At 40.7% G+C, this 12,900-nt stretch overlaps 2 protein-coding genes across 4 annotated transcripts; both read right to left on the minus strand.

Annotated features, from left to right (window-relative positions):
• Positions 1-363: 363 nt before the first annotated feature.
• Positions 364-3,699, minus strand: LOC140999888 (mitochondrial glutamate carrier 1-like). 3 transcript variants are annotated; one of them, XM_073470451.1, is made up of 9 exons: positions 3,590-3,699; positions 3,026-3,151; positions 2,144-2,199; positions 1,623-1,713; positions 1,419-1,534; positions 1,139-1,334; positions 876-1,033; positions 691-766; positions 364-599 (listed from the first exon to the last, which is right to left on the minus strand). In XM_073470451.1, exons 1-9 carry the CDS (start codon positions 3,607-3,609, stop codon positions 440-442), a joined length of 999 nt encoding a protein of 332 aa, XP_073326552.1. In that variant the 5' UTR covers positions 3,610-3,699; the 3' UTR covers positions 364-439. The 3 variants fall into 3 exon arrangements, with proteins under 3 accessions (XP_073326552.1, XP_073326551.1, XP_073326550.1); XM_073470450.1 differs by having other exon boundaries at positions 1,419-1,537; positions 3,590-3,693; XM_073470449.1 differs by having other exon boundaries at positions 1,139-1,537; positions 3,590-3,693.
• Positions 3,700-7,061: 3,362 nt separating this feature from the next.
• Positions 7,062-9,356, minus strand: LOC140999378 (follitropin subunit beta-like). The gene is made up of 2 exons (XM_073469734.1): positions 9,234-9,356; positions 7,062-7,331 (listed from the first exon to the last, which is right to left on the minus strand). Exons 1-2 carry the CDS (start codon positions 9,354-9,356, stop codon positions 7,062-7,064), a joined length of 393 nt encoding a protein of 130 aa, XP_073325835.1.
• Between the last annotated feature and the right edge of the window lie 3,544 nt (positions 9,357-12,900).

Consider the following 12,900-nt stretch of genomic DNA (forward strand, 5'->3'; position numbering starts at 1 on the left):
TCACCAAGATGTACAGGTTAGGGTTGCAGTGAAAGGTAACTGATAGGGGGCATATTTAAGGATAGGAGCTAAATCTGACGAAACAGGGGCAAAGGTTTGGTGTTCAGTCTGACTTGGGTGAAATGTTGATATATGTCAGGCCATCAAGTCCCCCAGTGAAGGAAGTAATTATTTCCTTGTAATAAGCTCAGCTGAAGCCCATATAGACAGGCACGTTTCAACCTCAATCTCTTAAATAAGAGATAGTCATGCTAAAAGGTGTACTTTACAGCCATTTTGAAATGAAATGGCATCTGTCTGGTCCATTTAGCGTTTTACTCTGAAAGCCTCAGACAATAAAGAAGGTACACAGTAACAGAGAGCTGGGTCCATGGCTATGCCAGGGGCATAGCTGCCTGTAATTTAATGAGGCGGCAGAAAATACTAGGAAACAGATTGTTTATGCAGAGTAGATGTTGTGGGGGGTGTACCCCAGCAGGAACTCTCCAACTCCTACAAAGTACACAACCTGGGCAATGCCAAAGAGTGGGGCAATAACCAGAGCACGGCAACTTGCCCCCTTGAGGAACGCCGTGGGACCCTCCTTCTTCAGGATCTTTCTGCAATTCAAACAAGAGAATGAGGGTTAGCATGTAACCAGCCATTCATGTGAACCCTGCATAATGTTTGATGAAAGTATGAGTCATTTACCTGATACAGTCAGCTACTCCATTGTAAGTTTCCTCATTAGCTCCTTTTTTGAGTGACTGCAGCCTCGTTTTTACCACTGAACAAGAAACACAGAGCTTATTTTAGTTGACAACTTAAAACTGAAGTTAAAAATAATACTGAAATTCACACATTAACCAGTAATCGGCATTAACTGAGTCGCTCACCGTCACAAGGGCTGACTGTCACAGCAGCAACGCAACCGGCCATGCAGCCAGACAAGAAGGACCAATAGAAGGGCACAGACGGGTCTTCAGATGAGCGCCGGCCGAGCTGGTGCAGATGTGCAAAAAGTGGGAAGTACACAACAGAAAATGGGATGTCCCTGAAAAGGCAACAACAGCCAAAAAAAAGGAAAAAAACACATTAAGAGACAGTCGAAAAGATGGAAAAACCTTCAAACAAGAGCGAGCATCTACTCCCATCTCACCTCATCAGTGTGGCTCCGAGTCCCCTGTACAGTCCTGTGACTCCTTTGGTCCTCAGCAGCTCTCTGGTGATTTGTGTGGCGGACACTCGCATGATTTGAGACGCAGGGCTGGTGTTGTAGGCGCGGCTCAGAACAGCACTGGTGCCCCCCATCTTCAGGGACGTTACTACACTGGGCATCACCCTCTGCTGGGCCGCTGACAGGTACAGGACACGTATTACAATCTGACCAAGGAAATCCCAAAACTGATATATATTCTGTGCATTTTCCGTGTCGTTACCTAGCCTGCCAGCATCCTGCATCTGGATCTTGAGCATCTCCATGGGTGTGGTGACAATGACCTGGCACATTCCTGCACAGCATCCTGCCAACATCTCCTTGAACACCGTCAACCTGCTACTGAAGACGCATAGAAACATAAACGGGGTTATGAACCAAGCATGACAATGCGGTACAGCGTCTGTCTTTTGGCGCCAACACTCACCCGTCTTTGCTCAACTGGTGGCGGAAGAAGTCGTTAGCAGCTAGTTTGATGGCCTTCTCGGGGGTTACCAATGTGAGATTCACTGCAGCACCTGCAATACCAAGAAACGTCCATGACAAACTGAATTCTGATTAGACATAACTTGCAGTGGTTCGATAACTTATTTTAATTAAAAAAAGCAGAGCTATAACAACGACAGCAGGGTGTCTGTAAAGGAAATCCCCTCTCTGGATTACAGAGGTTGTCAGTGAGATAAAGCAGTAAGAGTTTTATGCAAGTCATAAACAGTCGTAGCTTCAGCACAGGCCGTGCAGTGAGGTTTATGTGGTCACGTTCGTACAAGATGGACCGCTGACCCACTTCTCTACGAGCCTATTTATATTTGATCCGAGTAATAAGATATGAAAGCATGGAGAATGAAAACACGACAAACACATCTGCATGATAGCCATATTCTATTTACGGAGGCCATTCACTAGGCACGTGAAAAAAGATGGCGTGGACAGCGTCCCTGGTCTTACCTCTGTACATGCCAAAGTAGCCTTCGGATTTAACTGTTTTTATTAGGCAATCCATCCTGGAGGGAAAAAAATGAGAGAATTTCAGATTACAATTTGCTCAAAAGGTTGAGTCTATTCACCAAAAGAAGGATACATTTTCATTTTTCATTCTGAGAATTTGGACCGTTTCTCAGGTTTAATTCTTGGAAGTAAAGTCACTGACACCTTACTTATCACTAGCTTATCATTCCTTGACATTCAAGGACTGCATTTCCTGCATTCTGGTGACATTCACAGAATGAAAATAACACATAAATCAATAAATAAGTAAACTGCGACATTTTTATGTCAAATAATTGTAATTGTATTTTTAATTGTCAGAAAACAAAGCAAAACAATTCACCCTCTTCAATAAACGTGCGTATATCTGGTGCATAACGTAATATTTATCACTTTTTATTCATTCATTTTTTGCCCCGGCCTTTTAGAGTCCGGGCACAACACTGCCCTATGTATGCCTGAGGGGGACTGATGGAGATTATTGACAGAAAAATCGGCATGGCAGATTTTACAGCCCTTTAAAACTTTACGTAAGAAACAGGTTTTCTTCCCTTCAGGGTTTCAGAAAGTTATTTAAATACTATTTTTCTTCTCCATTATTCTGTCTGTCTCTCACTTCCTGAGGATGACAAGGAGCAACAGTACAGCAGACTACACGCTGTACAGTGCCAGAAACAGGTTTTGATAACTAAAAAGGGGAGACAGTGTGACAAAATGTCAACGATCTGGAGAAATATGGAGGAATTGTGACCCTGGGAGGAAACCAGGAAAGGGCTATGAAAAACGTCTGTCTCCCAAGAAAATTGTGAGGGTTGGCAGGTCTGGGGATGTGGTGGTTCTTACATGTTCTTGTAGAGTTGCTGCCCGCTGCGTTGGTTCTGCAGGCGGGTCTTGGCCAGGTCAATTGGGAACACACAGGTGACTCCTACCATGCCTGCAACCCCTCCATTGATCAGTTTGGCTGGGAGACTGTTAAATGACAAGTCCAAACAGACATGCGCACAACAGTCATTCCTTTTTCTCGTCACATTCCTGCATATGGAGCAAGATGGGGCAAAACCAGTTGAAACTAATCTAAACCAGCACAAGGACTTGTCAGCTACAGGACAAGGTCAAGGACATTATCTTCATAGGAACGTAATTCATTATGGCTTTTAAAGTGTATGTGTAAGGCATTAGGATTGCTACAGGACTGGGTATAGGGTGACTGCTTCTGGGAATTCCCAAAATAACTTGTCGACACAGTACATTAAACATCATATGAGCAGGAGGCATTACAGATCCTACGGCTTCTGTGATTACATCTCGAGAAACAACAGCTGGCAAATGAATAGGATTAAACAAATCAAAGCATGCTTTATAAGGAGCGTTTGGTACGTTGGTCTGACAGACAGAGCAGGTTCATACCTAATCTGTTGCTGGGCCATGGTTCTTGGTTGTTGTCAGTGCAGAAGTTGGTCAGCACGGAGGAGGACGAGGCCGCAGAGGGAGAGCAGGCTGAGAGTCCCTGAGAGACGCTGAGCAAGGCGAGAGCAGAATGAAGCACAGGGTTATATATATAGAGAGAGGCAAGTCCAGCCCTGCAGATCCAGGGATAAATTCAACATTACTCTCCACCCACTGCACCGCCAGCCAAGAAATGGAGCCAGGGTCAGTCATTACCCTGCTGAAAAATCAAACCACAATCCAGATAGCTTCCAAGGATACACCTGACTACTGTGTGATGGATTTAGTTCCAGTGGCAAACAGGTCCGCTGTCTAAAGCCTGACGAACTATATACACCCAAAAAGAAAGATTTTAAGATTGCAATATGAGTCACGATAAGTGAAAATGATTATTTTTGCATCTTAATTTTCATTTTCACTGAAAAAACATACTAAAATCATGATGTTGAGACATTTGTTGGAGTCTGTACCAAACAAACATGTTTTCTTACAATACACTAGTCACAATTAGTTAGGGATATTTTAGTGTTTCCCTTGATTGTTTATTCTGTGACGTATCTGAATCTTTATTTTTATTATTTATTATTTCTTTTATTGCATACCCATGCACATATGAACCCATATCCCAATATCCCTGACTAATTTTGAGTAGGGCATATTTTTTTGTTGTTTTTTGCTGTCTATTTCTGTGTTGTCATCTTTTTTTGTTTATTTATTTCTATGTATACATATACATAATGGAAAATTGTTAATGCTGACCGACTGTTTGGTCATACATTTGCCCTTCTTTATCAAAAAGCAAGCAATATATTGCAGCAATATTATCTAAATTATGCAGCCCTGCCATGGATTGTGTGGAGTCAATAATACACTTGTTTCAGTGAAGAGACTCAGACCGGTTAAATGACATGAATATGGATGTGCAGGTGCTGTCATACATTATCTGGGTAATTTCACTCATGGTAATTAGAAAAGTTCTACAAGAAAAAAAACTCTAAGTGAGAATATAACGACTTTTCTCTTAGGCTTTCACCATTATTCCTCTAGATGTGCCTATACGTGCAAATACATGTCAAGTCGAGCTCGTAAACGCCTCGAGTTGTTGAACATAGCAATTATGTAATATGACATTTGGGGGAGCAGGCGTCAAGTACTGAAATAAAATGAGCATGGATTGGCCAAAAATGTAGTTTCTGGTATCACATCTCAAAATAAAACTAGGGGTTCATTATTTTAGATGACAGCTGGTGAAGACTTGCTGAAACTTTTAATCAGAAAGTCTCCAGGTAACAGAGTAAGGTGTGGCACTAATTTCAAAAAGGTAACTGCGTTTTCCTCTGAGTGAGTATATCATTAGATTACACAAGTATGGATATGCCCGCACTTGACCAAAATGTGCACATCTGCTGACAAAGACCTCGTAAAAGGTTGGTAAAAGCATGCATGAGTAAGAAGACTCCGGTCACACCAGCTACACTTTAAAAAACGATTGCGCGTCTACATCGCTTTGCACGGTAAAGCGCGTGGGACAAGGGCTTCATGGTGCATTCAAGAGCACGTCGTGAACTCACAAATATGGACTCAAATGGCGACGAAAGTTGTTTAAAACGGGAAAGGTTCTGTTTTTCTTTCTTATTTTCCTTTGTTGAAATATTTATTTCCGCCAATTATTAAGAAATGCTGCAGTAAAAGTTGTCACCACACAGATACCTGATGTGAACAAGAATATGGTGAAGTTTGTAGAAAACAATTTGATTGGATTTTTCTGGGATTTCATTTTAAAATATGCCAGTATAGTAATGAATGCATATTGGGAAAGACGGAAGTATATATTTGAACAAAGAAAAATGAGAAAGAAAATAGAATCTTTCCCGTTTCAAACAACTTTCGTGCCATTAGAGTATATATTTCTGAGTTTACGACGTGCTCTTGAATGCACCAAGAAGACCACCAACGCACTTTACCGTGCAAGGACATGTAGACGCGCAAGAGGTTTTTTTAAGTGTAGATGGTGCGACCGCAGTAGAAGAAAGAACCTACCTCGAGATGAAGTCACAGATTTAATGCTGCAGTATATAAAGTTTAACTGCTGGCTCTTCCTCCGCACCGAGCTGCAGCAGGACTCCCTGAATGAATGACGGCGCCTGCAGCAGCAGCAGCAGCACAGAAGCTCCGGGACTCTCACACCTGACTTCTTCTTGACCAATGTGAGGAGTTCACTTGTAAAGTGGGATGGACCGACGCCTCCCAGAAAAAAACTAACCTGCTAAACCAGGTGAGCATGATGCAATGTGTGCTTGAGGTTGTTTCATTGCAGGGCTGAGAACTGTGTCAAACACAGGCCACATTGATTAATTCATTTTTTAATTTTATTTATTTATTAATTAATCATTCACTTTCACTATTGCAGTCACAGGACTCTGGTATGGTGCATGGCTCGCTGACACACTAATACATCAGACCCAATCATCAGCATCACCTGTGCCTAGATCATTTTAATTGAAGTGAATACGCAACAAGGATAGTCGGTGTCCCTTTATGCACGTATAGAAACAAAATAAATGATTAAATCGTAAAAATAACAAATAATCATTTCAGGGGGAAGGGGGTTAGGTTATTCATTGCAGAGGAAGAATGGAGGAGTCTCATAGCCAGAGGAAAGAAGCTGCTCTGTAGTCTGTTGGTACATCAGTGGATACTCCTGTATCGCTTGCCAGCAGGGTGAACATGCTGTGTCTGGGGTGGTCACTGCCTTACAGTTTCCTCAAATGCCTCACATTGCCTGTGTCTCAGCCAAAAACGCTGCACTTGAACACATCGCAAAAGCTGAGGCCGGCCGCAAACAAGCTCGTGTTTTTTGACACCACTCTTGCTAATGTAACAGCTTCTAATAGAGAATAGGTCTGATAAAAGGTTGCAAATGGCATTGGCAAAGAGGCAGAGGAGAGAACCAAGGAGAAACTGTGCTAAATGGGTGAAACCAGCGACAGATTCTGCGACGCTGAATCGGCCAAAAAGCCTCATACAAGGGCCGTCTGGGACAAATTGCACCAACTACAGCAACTGACGGTCCTGATAATGCCCGATGGCCAACCGTCGGCCGGGTGTGTCAGTGCCTAAGTATGTACAATGTAGGCTACAGAGTGTGTGTCCTGTAGGTGCAGAAATGAGACTTTATCGAAATGCACTCACTATGCAGTCATTTATTTCCACATATTCCTTGTTATCGCTTCATTTACACAGGCAACACAATTCACAACAAAGCTATAATGCATGCTCAACAGTGTTTTATTGCAATATCTTGCCTAACAGTCTAGAGATAACAGCATAGCTGAGGAGCTGAAATGCACCACAATAACATCACTGCCAATCCATCCAAGTCCAACAGCTGTATCATTTGCTATCCATGTGCATTGCCGGTATTAGCATGTTCTCAGGTTGTCAGAGCAGGCTGCCTCTGGCTTTTCATACCACCAAGAGTTGCGGTGCATCGGTCATAAGAGATTGGGCTGGCGCGGACACAGTGGTGTGTGCGTGTGTCACAGCGCCTGCAGCTGCACCGGTGGGCCACAGGATAATACTGCTGTGGGTTGACATCCTGAGGGCAGCCCGGCACAGAGGTGGTTCGGTACTCCAGGGACAGAGGCACACAGCTACGCTGGATCAGGAAAATTCTCCCGAGCCGTCCCCTCAAATTGGTGTCCTGAAAGAGGGGAGACAGGCTTGTCAGAGGTGAGGTTTGGTAACCCTTCATCACACACCTTCATCACACCCACCTATATGTATAATATGACCTAATGCTTAGTTACCACATGCAGTACAGTAGCTCCTTGTTCATTTATTTATTCCTGTGGAAAGAGGAGAGAGTGATTTCAAATGTGTCTGAGAAACTACCACTTCTGTTTTTTTTGGGGGGGGGGGTCTGGAATTTTCCTCAAGTACATTGAAAAATGTTTTACTTAAAGCCTGGATTATACTCCAAATTGGACAGTTACACAGACAAAGTTCTGTTTGAAGTCCAGGGGGTATAGTTTCACCACCTCGAGACAACATCATGCAATCGGATCAGACTCACTGTGACGTCCGTCAACATGCTGATGTTCTGACCCATGAATGGTCATTAATAGATTACATGACACACCTTGATTGCCCGCCCCCTCTTTTGCAATGGATGAAGAAATACATACGTTTGTGGAAATAAATAAGGAGAAGAATACAGAAATAAACACATATACATACACAAATACATTTAGAGATGTAGCGTTTTAATAAAAAATAAATCAAGTGGTGAATAAACTGGAAAATTAAAGTAAATAAATAGCTAATTAAAGCAGAAACACCAATGTATGTCATATTTTATATACAAGTATTTTCAATGTCTTTGGTGCATATAATGGCATATTAATTTATATATTTGTTTCTGATTTTGGCAGTTTCAGTCCTCCATACCTACCTGTGTGCCACTGGAGCTCTTGGCTCTCTATCTCAGCATGTGGTACCCACTGTTAAGAACCTTTGACTTATATTAGACCAGAATCTCACCCTTGAATCACATGTTAAACATTTAGCTCAGTCTTGCTTTTGCCACCTGATAAATATCTCTAGAATTAAGTCTTTTATTTCTTTTAATGATCTTGAAAGACTGACTCGGTGCCCTGGACAAAATATGACTGCACGGCTTCAGGGTGTCCAGAACGCAGCTGCCAGACTTTTAACGAGATTGCAAAAGGATGATCATATCTCCCCAATTTTAGCTTCCCTTCACTGGCTGCCTGTCCATTTTAGAATTGATTTTAAAATTTGACTCTTGACTTTTAAAGCCCTGCATGGTATGACTCCGAGTTACTTGACTGAGCTTTTACATCATCGTTCACCAGTTCGTAGCCTGAGATCCTCTGAAAAAGCTCTGTTAGATATTCCCAGGTCAAGGTTGAAGACCAAGGGTGACGGGGCTTTTGTTGTTAGGGCTCCAACCCTTTGGAATAGTTTACCTGAGGAACTTATACTGGAAAAGTCACTTCCTGCTTTTGAATCACCTGTCAAAACGTACCTCTGCCATATGTCTTTTGATTAACTATTTTATTTGTTCTTATCTGTGCCTAGCTTATTTTTATTTGTTGACTGCTGACTGTATTTTATATTGAATGCTTTCTTTTAATTGTCCTTGGGTGTGAAGCACTTTGTAACGGTTGTTTTCGAAAAGTATATACAAAAGTTATTATATTATTATTATTATAGGGACACATTTTGTAAATCCACTGTAAAATGAAGCAACTTATTATGTAGCACAAGTGGTTTAACAGGGCAGCGATGTGAAAGCTTTTCAGTTTTTTCTTCCCCATGGAGAGGCCACTGCCATATTTGTGCAGTACATCTGTACTGGAAAAGTACTGGATTTCTTTTAAACAGTACCATTTTCTTTTGTAAGTTAGAAACCAGTTCTTTCAGTGGAACGCAAGCCTTATCCTACATTATTCACAAGATAAGACACGAAAATCTGAAAAGACAATTAAAAGCCACAAAATAGACTTAGACTAGAATAGACTAAAATGCTCAGATTAAGAGTTTCCATGAAAAGTGTGACAGAGTGTGTAGCAGTTGTCACCTGGGTGTAGCAGTAGCCGCTGCAGATCGTAGTGTTGACAGCCACACACTGGCCACAGTCCTGCCTCTCAATCCATATGGTGTGATTCTTCAGCATACAGGCACACGCCGTCCATCCCGTCATTGTACACAGCAGCATGCATTTCAGCAATAATGGGGGCATGCTAAAAGTGCAGAATAACGTCAATATGTGTTGAATTTAGAAGAATTTGATTGTAAAGGAAATTATTTTAAATATCCAAGAGAGCTGTGTTCTGATGACCTTTCTTCACTGGATTCTTCCTGCTGTTGTGTCCACTCTGTTCCCAAACTCTCCACTGTTCCTCTCCTCTGTGAATATCTGAAAAGCTCATGGGCGGCCATCCTCTTTTATCGAAACCCTAACCCTCCTGAAGTGGCCCGGGCAGACTTCAGTCTACATAATCATTCCAGAAATCACATGTCAGCCGTCTCAAACGTGTGCGGCTGCTGAAAACTGATCCATGTGGTTGATTCCACACGTTTTAGGAAATGAGAAGTCCGCCTACCATCTTGTCAAATAATTAGAATCAAATAATCAATTGACAAAATAAAATGTCAGTGTCTTCATGAATAAAAATAATAAAATACAGATTAAAAAAAAGAAGTGATTTAAAAACAAAAACAGTAGACATGACCCAAATCACTGAAGAAGCAATTCAAAAACCAAAACTCTACATTAAATTAAGTGAATTAATTAAACCGTTTCAAATTACTATTAAATAAATCTGTATTCAATTTTATTATTAATCATGATATCATGCTGGTGCTGGGTCAGCACACGTGTTTCTGTCTTACCTGAGTGAAAAGGTTATGCCCTCCTTATCTAAGCCTTTAATGCATCCATTATTACCATCTGTTCCTAATGTGAGTAGCCATGTGCCCTCAGATTTTTCCCTCACAAAGTGGTCAATGAACGTGTTTACCAAACACAATTGAGGATAAAGAGAGCCCATAATTCTTCCTGGTGACGAGAGACTCGGGAACTGAGACAGTTGACAGTTAAGCAGTAAACAGATATTATTCTCATTATTATGAGAAAATAATAGTAATAATATTATTTATTGCATTTATAACATTACATTTATTCAATTTTGTAGTAGTAGTAATGCCAAATATGGGTATTTAGCCCATAATTCCTAGGGAGGCTCCTGGTGACCAGCTCTTGAGTTTGAGAGTTTGTTTACTGTTTGTAAACACAGGAATAACTCTTTTTCATTTCAGAAACCTAAAAGTACGGACGCCAAGAAGTTCCATGCGTGTGATTCATTTTTAATGCCGTTATCTCAAGATGACAAATTAATTATTTTGTGCTCTAGAGATAACAAAGCTTGTTTAATTATGATAACAATCAAAAAGAATGTTTTCCCTGTGTGATTTGATCTACTGTAGGGGTATTTACATTATGGCTAGGTACTGTCAGTGGTAGGCTTACATACAGGGGTCAGTTTAAGGCAGATGTGTTACTATTCAGTAGGCTACAACCAAAAGCATTTTTATTGGCTTAGGGAAAGTGGAAAAGAAAACTACCTTTAGTGGTGAGTTTTTGAATGGTATAGACTGACTCACCGTGACATTGCGCCATAGTCCAGGTGATATGTGAAAAAAATTTCACTCGGTACAGTCGTACAGTTTGGGGCCCTGACAATTTTCTGAAATGGAGCCATCACACAAACATCTCATGGCAACCATTTTACTTTCCGCCATGACAGAATTACGCATTTTGCATTATATCTCCCGAACGAAACTTATTGATACAGAAAAGGTAATGTATCCCCCTATGTTTTAGTGGTCAAGGATTACAGTGTCACCATGAACAGTATCATAAATTGTTCAGGTAAGCAGTTAATTGTGAATTCAATGACGTTGTAAAAAGGAAACTTGAACCCATCTTTCAACGGGATTACAGAGTGGTGTAGCGATGACGATTTCGATGATGATTTTTGCAGGCTAACCCGGAAGGTTAGCGTCCAACAGGAAAATTAGGTCTACAAACTTAAGTCAAACATGCATTTTAGATGAACACTTTGAAATAACATGAAAAAAGACATTGAATTGTATGTAAGCTAGTGTGTGATGCAGGGGTTTTCCACCCAGACGTCGTTTGTAAACAAACATTGTGATTCTTTTGGTTTATAAAGTATGTTCATAAATAATTAAGATTAAAGTGTTGATCAATAATGTGTACTAATTGATCTGACATTTTTTAGCTTAAATTAGTTGCTACAGTTGTGAAGACGCCATCTATGCATGTAACCCCCTGATCTCTGATAAACATCATAAGAACCAAGAGGCAACAACCGTCTTTTCTGTTGATTATTGATGATGTCGTTATCTCGAGATAACAAAGCTAGTTTTCTCAAGATAACGAATAAAATAAAAGTCCTTTTTTAACTCAAAGTTGAATTCTGTAATCATTTACATCAATATATCTGCAATTTACACGGTCAACTCAACTACAAATCTGATTCTAATTAAACTGTAATTCATTAAAACACGGGCAGGTTAATTAGTCCACTTTTACACGCTATACACACCTGATTCCCTGATTTTGCCACTATGTTCAGCTTCTGACCTGGCCCCTGTTTTTGTTATTCTGTTTTTGCTTCACATCTCTCATGTTGGGTCACAGTTATGTAACAAATCCATCAGCTAATTGGAGAAAGTGGGTCGTGGACAGTTTACCAGCTATCTGCTGTGACACAGATCCAGTTTTTTTGAGACGAGTGGATTATTATTGGTGTGAGTTCATGAGGCAGGACAGCTATCTAAAATATGGATCTATAGTGGCATGCTGACAAACATTGGGAAGAGCAGGTGGGCAGATTACAAATCAAGGTACGATACCTCATAGGACATAAAAAGTTTGTCATACCAGGTCGTCACAGGGTTGTGCTTTGGTCAACGCCACAGATAGAAAGGTCCAGATTAAAACTAAAACTACAACAACTCCGATAAGGCCCTGGAACTGGGTCACATAGAAACATGAACCACTTTTGTTTTAAAGGGGCCATGCCCCAGCCATGACCCCAGGACAATAAGTTCAGACAGTGTGCTTAAGAAATCTTGAAAATACTGTTTGATTTGGCTTAATTATGAAGACACCTATCAGAAGCACACACCTTAAAAAAAACCTTTAAATTTGTGTCAAATTGGCAGAAAAATCTTACCTGGAATGTGTTTGGTGGATTTTTTGCTAAAACCTGCAATTTACATCGTAAGTACTGCAGTGTTACGGTGTCATCTTTTATACAAACTGTGTACCAGAACAGTTCATACCAATACATATAAGGCCTGGGGAAAAAAAATCACTTTCCATTTTCCTTTCAGTTGTTGATCAATCAGGAAACGGTAAAATGATGAACATTTATCAGATTCCCTACCTTTATAGGACTTGCCAGCTGGAACACAGCAGGACAAAATTTGAGCTTCCCATCCTGAGCGTGATGGCCACCGTGTGAATATGGTCTATTCCATTATCACAAATGTCCTACTGAACAATTATCTGAACGTTTGGGAGTAATTGACAGAGAATTTATAGGCTACTGTAGTTATTTTTTAACATCTAAGGACTTCTGCATCACTCAATAGCCTATGGGATTTTATGTCAAACAAGCAATATATACTATACATATATACAATATACTTTC

The sequence above is a fragment of the Pagrus major genome, chromosome 7 (genome assembly GCF_040436345.1).
Source record: "Pagrus major chromosome 7, Pma_NU_1.0".
NCBI classification, from domain to species: domain Eukaryota; kingdom Metazoa; phylum Chordata; class Actinopteri; order Spariformes; family Sparidae; genus Pagrus; species Pagrus major.

What these genes read in the sequence shown, in the direction of transcription:
- LOC140999888 (XM_073470449.1), bottom strand. Translation starts at nt 3,609, where the DNA reads ATGGCCCAGCAACAGATTAG. An exon ending in CAGCAACTCTACAAGAACAT is followed by an intron (nt 2,200 to 3,025) that starts GTAAGAACCACC and finishes TTTTCCCTCCAG; the next exon opens with GATGGATTGCCTAATAAAAA. An exon ending in GACAGTCAGCCCTTGTGACG is followed by an intron (nt 767 to 875) that starts GTGAGCGACTCA and finishes TTTCTTGTTCAG; the next exon opens with TGGTAAAAACGAGGCTGCAG.
- LOC140999378 (XM_073469734.1), bottom strand. Translation starts at nt 9,356, where the DNA reads ATGACGGGATGGACGGCGTGTGCCTGTATGCTGAAGAATCACACCATA. An exon ending in GCGGCTACTGCTACACCCAG is followed by an intron (nt 7,332 to 9,233) that starts GTGACAACTGCT and finishes CCCCTCTTTCAG; the next exon opens with GACACCAATTTGAGGGGACG.